This window comes from Malus sylvestris, chromosome 1, assembly GCF_916048215.2.
Source record: "Malus sylvestris chromosome 1, drMalSylv7.2, whole genome shotgun sequence".
In the NCBI taxonomy this organism is placed as follows: domain Eukaryota; kingdom Viridiplantae; phylum Streptophyta; class Magnoliopsida; order Rosales; family Rosaceae; genus Malus; species Malus sylvestris.
This window is the reverse complement of record NC_062260.1, coordinates 30,025,056-30,044,196: the sequence shown is the minus strand read 5'-3', so window position 1 is coordinate 30,044,196 and position 19,141 is coordinate 30,025,056. Positions and strand designations below refer to the sequence as shown.

Below are 19,141 nucleotides of genomic sequence, written 5' to 3'. Positions count from 1 at the left end.
TGCCTTTGTGGGGCCTGAGGTGTAGGCCTTGAGGCTCACAATCAAGATTAACTTTTAAGTGCTCAGGCGTGCCACTGCCATCTTCAGCATGACAGATGTAGAACGGATGTTTGAGTTTAATTATATATATTCGAGAGACTATGTTAGATATTGACAGGTGTCTTTGTGGGGCCTTAGGTGTAGGCCTTGAGGCTTCCCATAAATAACTAACTTAGTACTCGAACACATCGGTTCCTTTTCTTGGTTATATGAGTCTTATAACCATCATACTTCTGATTACCTGAGCCCAAAAAACAGAATGAATCCAAAAAGGTGCCTTTGTGGGGCCTTGAATAGGCCTTGAGGCTTCCCATCAGAACTCCTTCTGTACTCAATGTTCTCGCCCGAGAAATAGGATGAATCCAAATAGGTGCCTTTGTGGGGCCTTGAATAGGCCTTGAGGCTTCCCATCAGAATTCATCCCGTACTCGAACGTTATATGGTAATCATAATATAACAGAAATAAAACTAAGTGACAGTCGATTACTTGCGCCTCAAGTAACTTCAGACTTCTTGTTATCAAAGCTTGTCGTGGATGGGTTAAGTCCACATCAGGTTCTTTTTTATGCCTTGAGGCCAAGGACTTTTTAGAGTGATCAAATCTTATATGCCCGAGGGCTTAGAACTTAGATCTGGCTTGAACTGTGAAGACATATTCAAATCGGATTCAAGCGCTGAGAGAGAGTCTTTTAATAGCCATATTACTAGAAATAACTTGGATACAACTTGTAGTATACAACATATTGCTAGGCTAATGAATGAAAAGACAAAAACAAAAAGGGTCGGGCAAGGTTTAACCTTGTCGGGCAAGACTGATCGTCTTGCAACTTCCTATCTTTGTGGTTTATTAGAAGCTTTGGAAGCTTAGAACAGGGGTTGAGAGGTGAGTTTACAGAAAGAAATCGATACTATAGCAAGAGTTGAACAGGGTAGCAGAGCTATTACAAAAGGTTTATCCTGAAAGGGATGAAGGCTTGGGTTGACTACAGCTTCGTTTTAAAGGCAAATCTGGCTTTGAGCAGAGTTTGTGCTTGTATTTGTTTGTTTGAATGTCCTTAACTCTGACTTCTCTCTCTCCTTTTATAGACACCTTGGCTTGGCCTCCTGTAGCAATAATCTTGCTCGAATGCAGTTTGAAGGATAGTGACTCATCAACTATTTACTTGTACTGCAACCATAAAGTACTTTTGGGCTGATTAGCTGGCTGGTCTATACCACTTGGCCATTGGGTAGGTGAGCAAGTGGTGCAAATGATCTGCACCTAGTCGGAAAAGGCCTTTTCTGCCTTCTGGACTTGGGCTGTGCTTCGGGCTTCTCCTTATCTTTTTGGGCCAACTCCCCTCTAAACCCAAAGTTTAAGTTTTAACCAAACAAGATGGGTTGGGGTTGGGCAATCTACGAGGGAGTGGTGGCGTTGGGATCGCTAGGGCTGCTGGGATGGGCGGGGCTGTGGTTCTTGAACTGAAGGCTCTACAAAGAGTACGAAGAGAAGAGGGTCTTAGTTCAGATCATTTTCAGCGTCGTCTTCGCCTTCTCCTGCAATCTTCTGCAGCTCGTCCTCTTCGAGATCATCCCCTTTCTCTCGCAAAGGTTTTTTTTTTTTTCATTTTCCTTTTCTGTTTACAAGGAAACTATAATTTCATGATTGATTGCATAATTTTATAATTTGCATTTGCGTTTGATTTCTATAAAATAAATACATAAAATTGTATGATTTGGTTGCAGGGCCCGGTGGCTCAACTGGAAGCTCGATTTGTTTTGTCTCATATTGTTACTAGTTTTCATGTTACCTTATTATCATTGTTTCTTGATGCTCTGCAACAATGGTACGCCTACCCACTGCCTCTACGGCCCCGTAGCCTCTAACAAACACCTTGTACTACCATACTTACTAGTTTACGAAAATTTAAACTCCAATCGTATCATCTATTCATCTCAGGGTTTCGGAAGGAACGCGCTGCTCTTGGATCCTTCTTATTCTTGCTCTCCTTCCTTTATGCTTTTTGGCGCATGGGCATTCACTTCCCTATGCCTTCCCCCGATAAAGGCTTCTTCACCATGCCTCAGTTGGTCAGTCGCATTGGCGTTACTATCATGGCTGTCTTGTTCGGTTTTGGAGCTGTCAATTTGCCCTATAGTTTCTTATCTCTCTTTATCCGAGAAATTGAGGAAACTGAGATCAAGTCCTTGGAAACACAGCTCATGCATTCCATCGAGACTTGTATTGCTAAGAAGAAGAAAATCATTCTTTCTCAAATGGAGATGGAACGCATTCAAGGACCAGAAGAGGTTCTCTTCACTATCATATACTTTTCTGTTTCCAAAGTGTTAAAACTCGTGCACCTTGATTTCTATACTTTTATCGTATTTCAATGTGCTAACTCTATCATAATCTTATTATGTTGTTCTAATTGGTGTTACTTAGAAACTGCATTTTGTATTAGCATATCTTTAAGGGTTTAGTTTTTAGCAGTGTTTATAAACCTAATCCTGACTTGTGCCTAATTAAAATTATAGTTGCAGAAATTAAAAGCTAGATCTTTCTTTAAAATAATTGTTGGCACTGTTGTGCGATATGTGCAAGATGATCAAAATGAGCAAGGTTAGTATTGCTTTATGTTTTTCCTTATGATAAGATCTTGCATATTTTCTTTTGAAAGAAATGATTGCTTAATTTTTTAAATTCTCTAATACTTCTCTAGCCGTGTTATTTGCATGCATTGAGACCTACTAGATATGTTGTCGTATTAAGCTTTCCAGACCATCAACATAGTGCCATTACTCTGTAAGGACGTCATAGTTGTCTTATTTCACTTATCTCCTCCCCCCTCCCCCCTCTCTTCCTTCCCCTTTTCTTTTTGGTTACACAGATATCAGAAACATGGAAGCAGAAGTGCTAGCATTGGAAGAGCTTTCAAAGTAGCTATTTCTGGAAATATATGAGCTTCGTCAAGCAAAGGTTTACTTCCAGTTCTGTAATTTCAGTTATAGGATATAAATTTTAAATGATTCCTTATGGGGCTGCTGACCTATGTGATTGTTTGTACTGAACCATGCATCTGTTATTTTAGGTACTACAATTTTCATAAACTTTTGCTAAAATGCACCTCAGCCATTATGGTTTTTTTTTCCAACCTGGGTGCAAGACTGGAACTTATGTGCTAGCTTGGATGAAGGGAAATTTCTCTTAAAAACCATTAAGAATTCATGGCGATAGTTTTTTAAAAACCATTGTCTCTTAATTGAAGGTGTTACAACTTACAAGTGAAGATTTCTAAATTGGAAATTTGTGTAGGCTATTTAAAACTCAATTCCATGAGCCATTCAAGAGTGTAGTACAACAACAACAACAAAGCCTTTTCCCACTAAGTGGGGTCGGCTAAAAGGTCGTACCCAGTGCACAAGGCTCCCGCTTTACGCAGGGTCTGAGAGAGGTGAATGCCGGCTAGCCTTACCCCCATTTATAAAGAGGCTGATCCCAAGAGTGTAATAGATGATAAAAATGACCCGGTTAATAAAGGTAGGGCATAATAATGTTTACCCATATTTAATGGCCAAAATGTGGTGAAGCATAGCTGATTGAAGCTTGAAAGTGGTGAAAAGAAGATTTATATGAACCACGAGCTGTTTTAATACTTTAAACCTGTGCCTGATTGAAGTTGTATGAACTTAAAGTCTTACTTGACAGGATGCTGCTGCTTATTCTCGAACCTGGAAGGGTCATATGCAGAACCTACTAGGTTATGCATGCTCAGTCTACTGTGTATATAAAATGATTAAGGTATGAGATGCCTTTTTTTTTACTCAATGAGGTTGTTTGAATTGAAGATACTTTAGTTACATAGTTTGCCAACATTAATTTTATTTTCTTCATGTTAACAAAGAGGGAAAGTTTCAAACTTGTCCAAGTGTTTCTTGAAGTTACTATTGATTTTTGGAATAGTGCCTGACTACTTTTAATTTCTCCGTGTAGTCTTTGCAAAGTGTTGTTTTCAAAGAGGTAGTTCTTTCATGTCTCATGTATTACCTAGAATCACTTGCTTACATGTCTGTTTCTGATTTCTACCCTATTAGTTTCCATTTTTGTTTTCGGTAAATAGTAATACGTTATCTGACAGGCTGGCTCTGTGGATCCTGTGACGTTGACAATTAGCATATTCTTGTAGTTCTTTGACATTGGTATCAATGCAGCCTTGCTATCACAGGTTAGCTAGCTTAACATTTACACCTTCATTGGCAGACCCTTTGGTTTCTATCTAAACCTGCATGCTTGCAGTTAAATCATATATATTGGTGTTTTCCCCTCTCAATGGACAAACTTGCAGTTACATAATATTTTACTTTTGTGATAATGTGGACTCCCAAGTAGCAAAAGAGGTATTAGGAGAGTCCAAGGGCTTTGCTCCACACCAAAAGGAATCTTGGTGGTGAAATGAGGAGGTACAAACAAAGGTGAAGGCTAAGAAGGAATGTTGTAAAGCCTTATACAAGGATAAGACCGATGAAAATGGTGAAAGGTATAGAAGAGCGAAGCAAGAGGCGAAGAAAGTTGCGAAAGAAGCTAAGTTAGCGGCTTATGACGATATGTATAAGCGACTAGATACCAAAGAAGGAGAGTTGGATATCTATAAACTAGTTAGAGCAAGGGAAAAGAAGACAAGGGACCTAAACCAAGTGAGGTGCATCAAGGATGAGGATGGAAAGGTTCTTGCTACAGAGAACGCGATCAAAGACAGATGGAGAGGTTATTTTCATAATCTTTTCAATGAAGGACATGAAAGGAGTACTTTTTTTAGAGGAGTTGAGTAACTCAGAAGAGTGTAGAAACTACTCATTTTATCGTCGAATCAGGAAGGAAGAAGTGGTTGTAGCTTTGAAGAATATGAAGCATAGAAAAACAGTGGGCCCAGACGATATACCGATCGAAGTGTGGAAAGTCTTGGGAGAGACAGGTATAGCATGGCTCACTGACCTTTTCAATAGGATTTTGAAAACGAAGAAGATGCCAAATGAGTGGCGAAATAGCACTTTGGTGCCTATCTAAAAGAATAAAGGCGACGTACAAAATTGCATGAACTATCGGGGTATTAAGCTAATGAGTCATACAATGAAGCTCTGGGAGAGAGTCATTGAGCATAGAAGAGACACGGGTTTCGGACAACCAATTCGGGTTTATGCCAGGGCGCTCAACCATGGAGGCAATCTATCTCTTACGAAGATTGATGGAAAGATATAGAGATGGGAAAAAAGATTTACACATGGTCTTTATAGATTTGAAAAAAGCGTATGATAGGGTCCCAAAAGACATTCTTTGGAGGATTTTAGAGAAGAAAGGAGTACGAGTAGCATATATCCAAGTTATAAAGGATATGTATGAAGGAGCAAAGACTGCCGTAAGAACTCATGAAGGACAAACCGAAAGCTTCCCCATAACTGTAGGATTACATCAAGGCTCATCCTCAAGTCCTTACCTTTTTGCGTTGGTAATGGATGAGTTAACAGGACATATTCAAGATGATATTCCTTGGTGTATGCTTTTCGCAGACGATATAGTGTTGATAGATGAAACTCAGGAAGGGGTAAATGCGAAACTTAACCTCTGGAGAGAAGTGTTGGAATCTAAAGGTCTTTGCCTAAGCCGATCAAAGACAGAATATATGGAGTGCAGGTTCAGTGCAAATGGAGGCCAAAATGAGTTAGGGGTAAGGATCGGAGATCAGGAAATACCAAAGAGCGATCGTTTTCACTACCTAGGATCTATCTTGCAAAAGAACGGAGAATTAGATGGAGATCTCAACCATAGAATACAAACTGGATGGATGAAGTGGAAAAGTGCATCCGGCGTGTTGTGTGACCGTCGTATGCCACTGAAGCTCAAGGGAAAATTTTATAGGACGGCAATAAGGTCGGCGATGCTGTATGGCACAGAATGTTGGGCGGTGAAGCATCAACACGTACACAAAATGGGTGTAGCGGTGATGAGGATGCTTCGTTGGATGTGTGGGCACACGAGAAATGATAAGATTAGGAATAAGGATATCCGAGGTAAAGTAGAAGTAGCCGAAATTGTAGGAAAGCTGAGAGAAAATCGATTATGGTGGTTTGGACATGTGCAAAGAAGGCATACTGACGCTCCGGTTAGAAGATACGACTATGGGACAGAGGTTCAAGGCCGAAAGGGTAGAGGAAGACCTAGGAAAACTTTGGAAGAGACTCTAAGAAAAGACTTAGAGTACTTGGATCTAACGGAGGACATGACACAGGACCGAGCACAATGGCGTTCTAAGATTCATATAGCCGACCCTACTCAGTGACTTGGATTTTTCAAGTCTCCAACTGAGAAGTTTTCCTCACTCAGGAAATTAAGGGAACACTACCTCAACCTACATGCTCCACTCACAAAGCTTCAATATACAAGCTTCAATAAAAGAAAAATTCAAAGAACTTAGTAAAGAAGGTTTTGGTGTATTTAACACAATACGTTGAAATGAAGCAAAGCTTATTTATTGATATCTCCGATAAGTTACAAATATGTACATATACATGAGTCAAAATAAACAAACAAGAGGGAGCCTTCACAAAGGTTGTTTACGAGAAGTCTCAGCAGTCGGTAGAGCCCCAGAAAGAGAAGGCATCGGAGGGGGAGCATTCAGAGCCTCAGTACTGGGCAAAACCCTAGAAGGATGAGGCATCAGAGGTTGATCATTTGGAGCTTCATTACGCGGTACAGCCCCAGAAGACGAAGGCAATAAATGCCTTTGGAACAAACCCACAAACCTCTGATGATCAAGTAAAATCTGATCATCAGATTCCTTCATCTGGTCAAGCTTCATTTTCATGTTTGTAGCATAGTCATGTGTGAGCCGGTGCAACTGTTTATTCTCATGCTTGAACCCTCTAATCTCCTGTTTGAGACTCATCACTTCAGCCGCCAATGATTAAACTTGGCAGGTTCGAGCAAATAGGCGTTGGGCCATATTAGACACAGAACCGGCACACTGAACACTGAGAGCCAGAGAATCCTTAATAGCCAACTCATCAGATCGTTTGGAAAGTAGTCTGTTATCTTTGGGAATGAGAAGGTTCCTGGCCATCACTGCATCGGTCATATCATTCTTCATCACGGAATCCCCAACGGTAAGAGGACCAGTAGGGGATAAGAAGGATGGGCGCCATATGTTGTCTGGAGAATGTGTGGCTGCCTCTTCAACAAGGTTCAAGTCAAAACGACGGTCGGAGGGGCCAGACATTTTCAAAGGTGTTGATGAGATAAGAGGTTGGACAAATCAAGATCTTAGAAGTGCAAGAAGGGAGTTTCTACTGGTGGAGATTCAAGTGTGCTTTGGAACTTAATGCCAGCCTCTATAAAAATCTGCACTCGACGGAGCTTCAGAAATTGAAGAGGCACCTGCTCAGAAATCAAAGAGGCGTTTGCTTTTTCAAAAGCTGGGCTGCTCAGAGACCACGAGGGCTGATCTCAGAAATCGAAGAAGCGTTTGCTTTCTCAAAAGCTGGGCTGCTCAAAGACCACAAAGGCCGATCTTAGAAATCGAATAGGCGCTTGCTTTCTCAAAAGCTGGGCTGCTCAGAGACCACGAGGGCCGATCTCAGAAATCGAAGAGGCACCTGCTTTTTTAGCCTTGTCAGCACCTGTCACATGCACACTCAGCTTTGCGGAAATTACGGGCATTCTGTCGAAGATTTCTGGTGAAGTAGAAAACACGTGAATCTTACTGTTCAATCATCCACTTTTCACACGCAATATCAGCTCATGGGTACCACAGATAACTTTGCCAAATATCTCTGACAAAGTTTAGACACGTGAAGCTTGCAGCTCCCACTACATCGCTATGACCAAGAAGGGTAAAAGAATAGCAAAGAAACAGTACTAACAAAGTTTAGACACATAAATTTTGAAGGTCTAGCTACCATATTATTACCCACAAGGGTAAAGGAACAGCACCACTGCTGGATAATTGGAAAGTCCTTGTGTGTCAACCTCTGTGCTCCGTGGTAAGGTAGATTAGCAAACATGCCCAATCTTTACTCACATTCGAGAAAACACTCCTAACAAGATTGCTTGCTCCAAAATCGAAGAAAAGCCCCCCGAATCTCGAGAGCCAAACTCCCAACGTGATTACTTTCTCAAAAATCGAAGAGACACCGCTCTCCGAATCTTGAGAGCCAGACTCCCAGCAGGATTGCTTTCTCAAAAATCGATGAGGCACCATTATCTGAATCTCGTGAGCTAGATCCCTGACATGATTGCTTGTTCGAAAACTGAAGAGGCATCGCTTTCTCAACTTCGTGAGCTAGATCTCATTGGATAAAGCTTGTCTGTAATCTTCACACGCAACATCAGTTTTCCAGATACCACAGACCACTTTTTCAAAGTGCTCCGACAGAGTTAAAACACGTGAAGCTAGCAGCTTCCACTACCGTGCTATGACCAAGCAGGGTAAAGGAATAGCATTACTACTTGTTGTTAGGGAGACTCCTATATATGTCGACTTCCATCCTCAACGGACAGGCAGACCTGCAAAAATGCTTAATCCTTATTCATATCTGAGAAGGCACTCCCAACGAAGCCTCTCGAAATACTCAGCTTTATTTCCCCCCGATAATACCTCTGCAAACAAGCTACACCAGAGCAAGAATATCTCATATCATCAGGGTTAAAAGCAAGAGTATCCCATATCATACTTTTTTCCTATCTTTTCCTATGGCATTGTTCTTATCTGCAAGACAAGGAGAAAGAGAGCAATCAGTCAGCACTTGGAATCAAGCTTCCAGTCAGGAACTGACTGCCTGGAACCCCTTACCTGATTACTTACCTGGCATTGCTCTCGAGTACTCATCTTCAACATCTTATGCTTCCAGAGAAGATAAAACATCTGCCTGAGGAACAGATAGGGCAAGTGAGAAGAATACAAGGAAGCATGTGGAGACAAGCGTAACAGAACACATGCCGGTACATCCACTCCTTTGTCAACAACAAAAGTATCCCATATCAGCAAGGTCGAACGTACTCTAGATTTGATGGACTTGTTTTGACCCTCAAATTCTTCAGTCGGCCTTTTACTCTGGAGGAAACCAGAAAACCCTCCAGCCCAGTTCAAGAATAAGCCTGTGAAAAGTTACTTCTTCAAAAGCAAAAGTATCTCATATCATCTCTTCTCCTTTTTCTTCTCTTTATCCTTCATGCTGCCTGCAAGATAAGGAGAATGAGAACAATCAGCCGAAACTCGAAATCAAACTTCTGATTTGGGACTGATTGCTTGGAGCTCTGATTGCTTACCTTGTCTGTCATCTCTTTCAGTAGATCCCCTAGCTCGGCGACTTGGGGGACTCCTACTACATGGTTTGTATCGCGCTTGACTAAGCCTGAAACTACAAGTAAGCTTCAAGTGAAATATTAGATGGAGATCTCAACCATAGAATACAAGCTGGATGGATGAAGTGGAAGAGTGCATCCGGCGTGTTGTGTGACCGTCATAGGCCATTGAAGCTCAAGGGAAAATTTTATAGGACGACAATAAAGTCGGCGATGCTGTATGACACAGAATGTTGGGCGGTGAAGCATCAACACGTACACCAAATGGGTGTAGCGGAGATGAGGATGCTTCGTTGGATGTGTGGACACACAAGAAATGATAAGATTAGGAATGAAGATATCCGAGGTAAAGTAGGAGTAGCCAAAATTGAAAAAAAAATGAGAGAAAATTGGTTACGGTGGTTTGGACATGTGCAAAGAAGGCCTACTGACGCTCCGGTTCGAAGATGTGACTACGGGACAGAGGTTCAGAGCCGAAGGGGTAGAGGAAGATCTAGGAAAACTTTGGAAGAGACCCTAAGAAAAGACTTAGAGTACTTGGATCTAACAGAGGACATGACACAAAACCGAGCGCAATGGCGTTCTAGGATTCATATAGCCGACCCCACTTAGTGGGAAAATGCGGCTTTGTTGTTGTTGTTGTTGTAGACTATATGCAAATCACAGTTTCAAACAATTATAATCCTGATTTTGGCCTTATTTCATTTGGGCTATTTTTCGCGTGACGTTTTTACTACTATGGATTGCAAATATGCAGTTGAATCTTATGATATAATCTTATTAGTGGTTGATTTATTGAACACATGGTTGACACTTCATTTGTTCTCATTTGTCGACAGTATATTTCACTCTTGTTCATTGGAATGTTGATTGTTACATCAGTTCGTGGATTCTTGACAAATTTAATGAAGGTAATCCTTCTTATGCCTGCCTTACTATTTATTCTTATTTAAGTTGGAGAACCACAATCCGCTGATTGGATTTCTTGAGACTGACTTTCAAAATGCAGTCTGCAGTTTCTAGAGGGAAAAGAAATGAGTTCTGAATGCTTGCTTTTTTTTTTCTTGACCGAGTTGCATACAAAAGGGGTAGGCCACTGTATTAAGGAACTCAGGAGCTGAAAGTTGAAACTTGAAAGACAGTTTTTTCTGGATCTGGAGATAAGAACCAGATGTCCCACATTGGTCTTAGGTTGTACATGCTAGTGCCGCAATTATATCAAGAAAATAAATGAATTGAGCTGACCCAGGCCTTAGTCCCCTATTAATCACTTTCTGGGAATAATGTAAGTTCTATATGAGAGCAAACACTTTGTGAATTGATTAAAGACATTTGGAATGATAAGGAGATTAGGATTGACACTTGTGGTAGACTTATCAGGAATTGTATTTCTTTGGAGATTCAAGTCAGATACATTCTCGGTAAAACTAGAACTCTTCTAGCTGATATAATGCATAAGTGTTTCACGGTGATAAGGCTACTCTTTAATAAGGATCACTTAATGGGAGGGATCCTGATTGAATTCCATCGTATGAAGTATAAAACTGAGGTCCCTGCTCTCTCACAGAACACGCAAGTTTACAGAAAACTCAAGCCCCATTGAGCGAGCCTTGCTTTCGGTTGTGTAGAGTTGCAGAAGAACTTCAGTTATTAATCCTAGTTCTCCGAGACGATGTCTTCTACAGGTAAGTGGTTAAGTTGATAATTGTGAATAAGTTTTTCCGTTGCATAATTTACTTACATTTGGTATCAGAGCCCTTCACATATCATTTAACCCTATGTCGAAGGCATCAAGAAATTTTTCCTTGTCTCGCAGGTTACAGAACTGGTAGTATATCATTAGGGAAATATATATGAACACGATCAAGTGATAGCTAAAGCTATCCTTGATCATAAAGACATATATTTTCATTCAGATATACATACCAGTAATGGTGCTTAAATTCAAGACATGATCACTGGTCATCTAAAGAAGATCATTCTTTCATGCTTAGAATTTAAGTAGTATATCACTTTATATACGAATGTTTGAATCGAATTACTATTGTCAAACCACAAAGGTTTATAATTTTGATTACAGAAATTCGAATGTTGGTTATAAAGGTGATATGATTAAAGAAAGTCTTCACATGTTCATCAATCCAAAGATGTTGAAAAGGTGATTTATAGTCTGGGGATTTAAAGATTAATACTTGAACTATGTGCTTTGACAGTTATGAATCCTAGCTCCATGCACCTTAATACAGTTGAACCACTCACTGGTGTCAACTATAAGAAATGGAAGCAAGATCTTGAGATCGTGCTAGGTGTCATGGATTGGGACTTAGCACTTAGAACTGAAGAGCCCCCTACACGAACAGATGGAAGCACCTCAAGTCAGAAGTCTAAATATGAAAAGTGGCACAAATCAAACAGAATTTCCTTATTGATTATCAAAAGAAGCATGATTGATGTGGTTCGAGGAGCCTTCACAGATGCTACCAATGCAAAGGATTTCTCAAGTCCATTGAGCAGAAGTACCAAGAGTCACCAAAAACTGAGACGGATGCTACCAATGCAAACAATTTCCTTAAGTCCATTGAAGAAAAGTACCAGGAGTCACCAAAAATTGAAACAGGTAATCTCATGAATTCACTGACAACCATGAGACATGATGGCATAGAGAGTGTGTGTGAGTACATTTTAAAAATGGTGGACATCGCTGGAAAACTCAAAGCTCTCGAGGTACTAATCCCTGAAACTTTCTTGGTACATGTGATATTGAGTTCCCTGCCTGATAGTTATACACATCTCAAATTGTCCTACAATGCATTGCGTGAAAAGTGGGATGTGAATGAGTTAATTTCAGTATGTGTGAGTGAGGAGGAAAGGATGAAAAAGTTTGAAAATGAGAAGATTAAGTCTTTGAACTATGTACGAAGTACCACCGAGGCACATACACCCTTAACCACCGATACTAGAAAGAATTCTACCAAAAGGGTTCCCTCTCCTAAAAGAAACACCAAACCTAACAAGCCATCGATTCTCAAACATTATTTTTGTATAAGGCTTGGCTTGCCATATGAAGAAAGGTAAAAACTTTTTTGCTTGTTTTGAGTCTAATTTAATTATTATACCTAGCACTAAATGGTGGCTTGACTCGAGCTTTTCTATTCATGTTACGAATTCATTGCAGAACTTCATAACAAGGAGAACATCAAATAAAACTCAACAAAGTCGAATTTATTTTAACATTCAAATGAACATACTAAGACTCGACAATCATCAAACTTATAGCAAAAGAGGCTAGGTCATATGTCAAAACAAAGGATGAGTTACTTGTCAATAATGATATTTTGCCTCCCGTAATTTTGAATGGTTTTGAGTTCTGTGTGGATTATGCTAAGGGAAAAATGACAAGTAGTAGAAAGAAAGGATCAACAAGAAGCAAAGAAACTTTAGAAATCATCCATACGGACGTTTGTGGTCTTTTTTCCCACACAAACTATAGAGGGACATAAATATTTCATAAACTACTTTTTCTTGATTTTGTTTCATCTATCTAATTCAAAATAATCAAATGCACTTGAAACTTTAAGATTTCAAAATTGACATCGAAAACCAATTGGAAGAAAAAAAAAAAAAAAAAAAAAAAAAAAAATTTAAGGAGGTTAGGTCTGATAGGAGAGGTGAATACAATGGTAGATACACTCAAACTGGCAGACATCTTAGTCCATTTGCCCTTTTTTCTTTTTCTACAAGAAAATGGAATTGTAGCTCAATACACCACACTAGAAATCTCGAGCAAAACGAAGTGGCTAAGAAAAGAAGGAGAACCCTAATGGACATAGTAAGGAGTACGATTTGTAAGACTAATCTACCAAGTTGTTTATGGAGTTAGAGATGGACAATGACAATCTTATATTTGAAGAAGATGATTAAATGGGGAATGATGCTGAACATTCACCGATTGCAGCAGCCTTGGTTGAAATTACAGATCAATTATAAGAAATTAAGTATGTGTAATGATGATGGTCTGTTACACCAAAGCACCGATAATGTGCTGTTGCTCAATGAGAAACATACTTATGATCATGCAAGCCATGATGAGTCAGTAACTGTGAGTGGCAGCTGCGATCACCGACAACCAGCAAACAAACGTGGCCAGCAGCAGTGAGCACCGACTACACCGATTGCAACAACATGCAAACACTCATGCGGGGTACGTGGAATTGACACCTGACAAACGTGGCAAGAAGATGGTCAAATGGAGATTAATACTGAAATGGCCAAATAGGGATTAATACTGAGCCAACACCGACTGTAGCAATAGTGGTTGAACTTCCAAGTCAAGTGGAAGAAGATGAGGGCTATGATGATTGCTATTTTCAGCATGGCAAAAATGATGTGTTGTTGCATGGTGAGCAGCAAATTCGTCATCATACAAGGCACGTGGAGGAAAGAGTTTCAAGTGGCAATGAACTGAAGCATGACACTGAAATTGAGGTGTTGTTAGACGGTGAACCGCATGCAGGAAATCAGCAAGGACACGTGGATGAAGATGAAGCAGCCGTGAATGGCAGTAACCACCGACTGGAGTCAACAGTTTTGGCAGTCGGTAATGTTCCACTGTTTTGAGGAAATCAGATAGGGTAAGAAAGTCAACATTCTCATCATATTTTGTGTATTTGGTAGAGACAGATTTTAATTTATCAGAGTTTTGTGATCCTGGGATTTTCAAACAAGTCATCTCGAGTCCAAAAATAGACAATTGGATTACAGCAGACATCAAGACAATGGTACCTAAAATTTCATCGAGTTGTAAAAGAAGGTTTCATAGAGAACCCATCAGATAAATTGTGTTTATTTGAGATTCTGTGGGAGCAATTTTATCATTCTAGTTCTTTATGTGGATGATATATTGCTCACCACAAATAGTCATAGTTTGTTGGATGAAACTAAAGTTTTCTTGCAAAGACACTTCGAGATGAAAGACCTGAGAGATGACACTTATGTCCAAGGGATTCAGATCAAAAGTGAGAGAATAAGAGGGCTGTTGGGTTTTCCACAAAGAGCATACATAAAAAGGATTTAATATGTCTTCATGTGAGACTACAGAAATGCCCATATCAAAGGGTGATATATTGATCGAACTGTAGTGTCCCAAAACAGACTTGGAGAGGAAGATGATGGAAGATAAGCAATATGCATCCTGGGTTGGGAGTTTGATGTATGCACAAGTGTGCACAAGGCCTGATTTAGCCTTCACCATTTCGGTGCTTGGTAGGTTCCAATCCAGTGCTGGAGAGGCTTACTAGAATGCAGCAAAGAGTGTAGAGATATCTTTAGAGAACTAAAAGATCATACGTTAGTCTACAGAATGACATAGGACCAAAGATCATATGTTAGTCTACATAAGGACATAAAACATCGTTTTAGAAGGTTACAATGACTTAGATTTTGCGGGTTGTCCAGATGATATGAAATCAACATGGGGTTGTGTGATCTTAATGGCATGTGGAGCAGTATCTTGGAAGAGTGTAAAATAACAGACTGTGGTTGCTTCAAACTATGTTTGCAGAATACTTGTCCTATTGTGAAACTGTGAATCTAGCCATTTGGTTGAAGAATTTCATAACAGGACTACAAGAGGTAGACTCAATCTTGAGACCTATACAGATTTATTTGACGACAGAGTAGCTATATTTTTCACTTAGAATAATAAAAGGTAAAATGCAACAAGGAACTTGGATATGAAGTATCTCATTTCTCGAGAAAAGGTGGTAGCTAGTTTGGTCAAGATTGAGTAATTGGAGACTAATTCAATGATTGTTCATCCATTGAATAAGGCTGTTATCATAGCGGTTTTCAAGAAGCATGTCAGCAAAGCATAGGGGTAATGGGTGATTTTGATGCAGCAAACTCATGCAGGAAACCAGTGGGAGCAAACTGATGCAGGAAATCAGTGGGAGCTGCATATCAGGTTCATTTTAAATGTTAGTTTTCTTCAGTTGCAGTTCATGTTCTGGAAGTTGTATTCGAGTATTAATAATAAAGGCTTCTTAGCTAATAAAGAAAAATGTTGTAAGGTTGTTAAAGTTCCCAAAAAGTATACAGCATATAGTTATGATAATGCATGAATGTTTTTATGCATGATGATTAATGATCTTGAATTATCATGAAGGAAAAACAACCTAAGGGCTTCGTTCAGAAGCATTGGGATTGCTTTCAATCCTGAAGGGGACCAAATGTTTGACATATTACAAATACATATCCAGTCATGTCTTACATTGTTTTTATATCTTGTTGGAGTCTCATGTGTTGGTTAGTTTCATTGTAAGTAATTATGGGGACGGTACTCTTTGAAAGTTGAGTGTGTTGCCCTATAGTTCTCATGAATACTTGTTAATGACAGAGACTGGTAAATCGAGAAAATGTCAAAGACTAATCTCATGGCCAATTCAGATTCATTCCATATTAAGTATAAACTATACAAGTTGACAAAGTATTTGCTCTAGTGGGAGAATGTAAGTTCTATATGAGAGCAAACACTTTGTGATTTGATTAAAGACATTTGGAATGATAAGGAGATTAGGATTGACACTTGTGGTAGACTTATCAGGAATTGTATTTCTTTGGAGATTCAAGTCAGATACATTCTCGGTAAAACTAGAACTCTTCTAGCTGATATAATGCATAAGTGTTTCACGGTGATAAGGCTACTCTTTAATAAGGATCACTTAATGGGAGGGATCCTGATTGAATTCCATCGTATGAAGTATAAAACTGAGGTCCCTGCTCTCTCACAGAACACGCAAGTTTACAGAAAACTCAAGCCCCATTGAGCGAGCCTTGCTTTCGGTTGTGTAGAGTTGCAGAAGAACTTCAGTTATTAATCCTAGTTCTCCGAGACGATGTCTTCTACAGGTAAGTGGTTAAGTTGATAATTGTGAATAAGTTTTTCCGTTGCATAATTTACTTACAAATAGGCCTTAGTCCCATTTTAATCATTTTCTGGGAATAGGCCTTAGTCCATAGTGGTGTGTGGTTGTTGAAGAGCAACTGATGGAAACATAAAACATCATTTTTACGGTTTAACTTTCTTACTCTGCTGTGCACAGTTCTTTTTTGCAGTTTCCAGAGTTGGAAGTGGATCTTCTAGCAATGTTGTATTGTTTCTCTCTGAAATTATGGGAATGTACTTTGTGTCCTCTATTCTATTGATAAGGAAAAGCTTGGCGACTGAGTACAGGTATGCTGATATTTTATGTTTGTCAACTTTTGGTTTTGTTCTTCTGTCTTCCCTTGATGTTCAATGGCATGGTTATGTTTGTCAACTTTTGGTTTTGTTCTTCTGTCTTCGGTCAGTTGTATTGAGCTTAAGTGCAAGTTTATTTTACTCTAGTGTAGACAGTGCACCTAAAATTCCTACTTTGAAATGAAATTTATGTATAATTACTTGAAATTAGAAGTTGACTATGTTCTCAGTGAAACAAAAACATTTTCTTCTATTCTTCTATCTATACTACATATAGAAGTATGAAAGGGGTTAAGTACAGAGTAACCGGCCAAAATACTTTGGCTTGCAAGATGAACCCATATATAATGACAGTAGTATTGGCGCTAAGATGCTATTATAATACCATGCTATATAAAAGATATTATTACTTCATGACTAAGTGAAATTGTTTAAAAGGTTAATAACAATCATATTTACTTGAAAAAAGGTTTACAATCCTAGTCATTGTAAAAGTGTATTACCATATTTGCATTTAAAATGAAAACGTTGAAGCTTGTAAACTGCAGACTGTGGCTTTAATCATGTCCTGTCTAAAAGTGCAGATTTTCCAAATGATGGCCTTCAGAAGTTTTTTGGTCTTGTGTCATATAAGCTTGATCGCATTCAGTCCGTCATTTAGGTAGCTTCTGAGCTGATGAATGAGTTTTAAAGAGTGAGCCACTATCTCTTGGCAGGTTGATCATAACAGATGTATTGGGTGGAGATATTCAGTTTGACTTCTATCACCGATGGTTTGATGCAATCTTTGTGGCCAGTGCTTTCTTTTCTTTGCTTTTTGTACATTTTACTTCTCGGCAAGCTGACAAACACCCGATTGATTAATGGCAAGTATGTAACAAATTTACCTTTTGAATTAAAAAAAGAATAAGAATTGGATCAAATGTAAAGGTTAAATTGTTTGTTTAGACTATTGCGAGCTTATATGCCAGGATTTTAATGAGAAAAGAAGAAAACTATGGATTTTAAATGACTGATTGCATAATAGTTACTTCAAATTCATTTCAAATATAATTCATTTAGTTATCTGATATCCACTCAGTCTAATTATTCTATGAAGTAATTTGTAACCTAGGTATCTTTTGTTGTAGCATGCCAATTGCTTAAGCATATGCAAGATGTTTTGGATATTGATTCTCAAATATGGACAAGTATAATTTTATATTGAATTTATTAAGTTTTCTGATTAAATGATAGGCTTTCTTGTATTCTCTACGTCTTACATGGAAAAAATTGCCCTTTGCCTTGCAGGTGCTAAATGGTATGTTGGAGCTAATTTTTCTTACATGATCGACCAAAGGATGAGGAATCCGAATGGATTGCATCCAACAACAGTCGGTTGTCATGTTGATGGCGGGGATGGTTTTAAACAGACCGGGCCGAAGGGCTGCCTGGTATTGTATGCTGAGAATGGGAAGGGGAAAGGAAAGGATGAAGGAGGTGCTGTTGAATCTGGCAACCATAAGAGTTGCTCCTCCATCCTTATTAGTTTGTTTGTCGTATGCTTTTTGCCATAATGCCATCATTGCCACGTACAGATTCTCTACTTTTTCCTCTTAACGCTCGAATTCTTCCTACACTTTGGATTTAGTCCCATACATATATATATATATTTTTTTGCTTTAGAATTCTTCAAAGCAAGAAGGGTACTAGTACTAAATATCTCATTAATAAAAGTGAACTGTGACGGGGATGGACTAAATGCAAATTAAATTATTCCTAGGTGTGCCCGCAAATCCCTTTCAGGTTGATTGTGATTCGTGAGGCTCACGCTTCCTGTGTAATATAGCCAAAGGAAGAAATATGCGTAGATTGACTTTTTTATTGCAGTGCGGAAAGTAATTATGTTTATGCATCATGGTACGAATTTGACCCTCACAAATATTTCTCCTTCCCTCTTCCCTTAACAACTAACTATTTAACCTATTAATGCTATCATTGTTAAAAAAAAATATGAAAGCAACTATTCCCTCCATCCCTACCTTTGTTATTTAGGCGTTTCATTCATGCTGATAAGTAAGAAGTCAAAAGTTTGATTTACATTAATGATAAAAACTTACAAATATTTATGTTTTGGGATCAAATTTTTTTGCGCTCGAATTTGTACCAACAATAGTGTTTTGGGATCAACCTTCATGAGAATTAGGGCCGTTAAGATTGCTCAAGAAGTGCTTTAAGTAAACACATGTTGAAATTATTATTTAAAAAAAAAAAAACTTAAAAGCAAAAAGCACTTAGAGTGATTCTTAAAAGAAAGTGATTCTCTATAAATCGTTTTTATTTAATAGAATTTTCGTCAGTAGTAAAGTTTGGTTTGGTCCTTGGTATATGATCCAAAATAATGCCTTCATACTACACATTACTACAAGATAGTACTTTTAAGAGAGCCGTTTAGCATGTGCTTCTCTATAAAGCGTTTTTACGTGCCATGATTATTATTACATCTTTTTAATAATTATAGTCAAAAGGCTTTTGGTTCTCGTAAATTGTTT

At 38.8% G+C, this 19,141-nt stretch overlaps 1 protein-coding gene and 1 pseudogene across 1 annotated transcript; both read left to right on the top strand.

Annotated features, from left to right (window-relative positions):
• Positions 1-1,414: 1,414 nt before the first annotated feature.
• On the top strand, positions 1,415-18,184 carry LOC126626165 (GPCR-type G protein 1-like; annotated as a pseudogene).
• On the top strand, positions 10,831-12,087 carry LOC126626205 (uncharacterized). The gene is made up of 2 exons (XM_050295450.1): positions 10,831-11,058; positions 11,587-12,087. Exons 1-2 carry the CDS (start codon positions 11,046-11,048, stop codon positions 12,000-12,002), a joined length of 429 nt encoding a protein of 142 aa, XP_050151407.1. The 5' UTR covers positions 10,831-11,045; the 3' UTR covers positions 12,003-12,087.
• Positions 18,185-19,141: the final 957 nt, after the last annotated feature.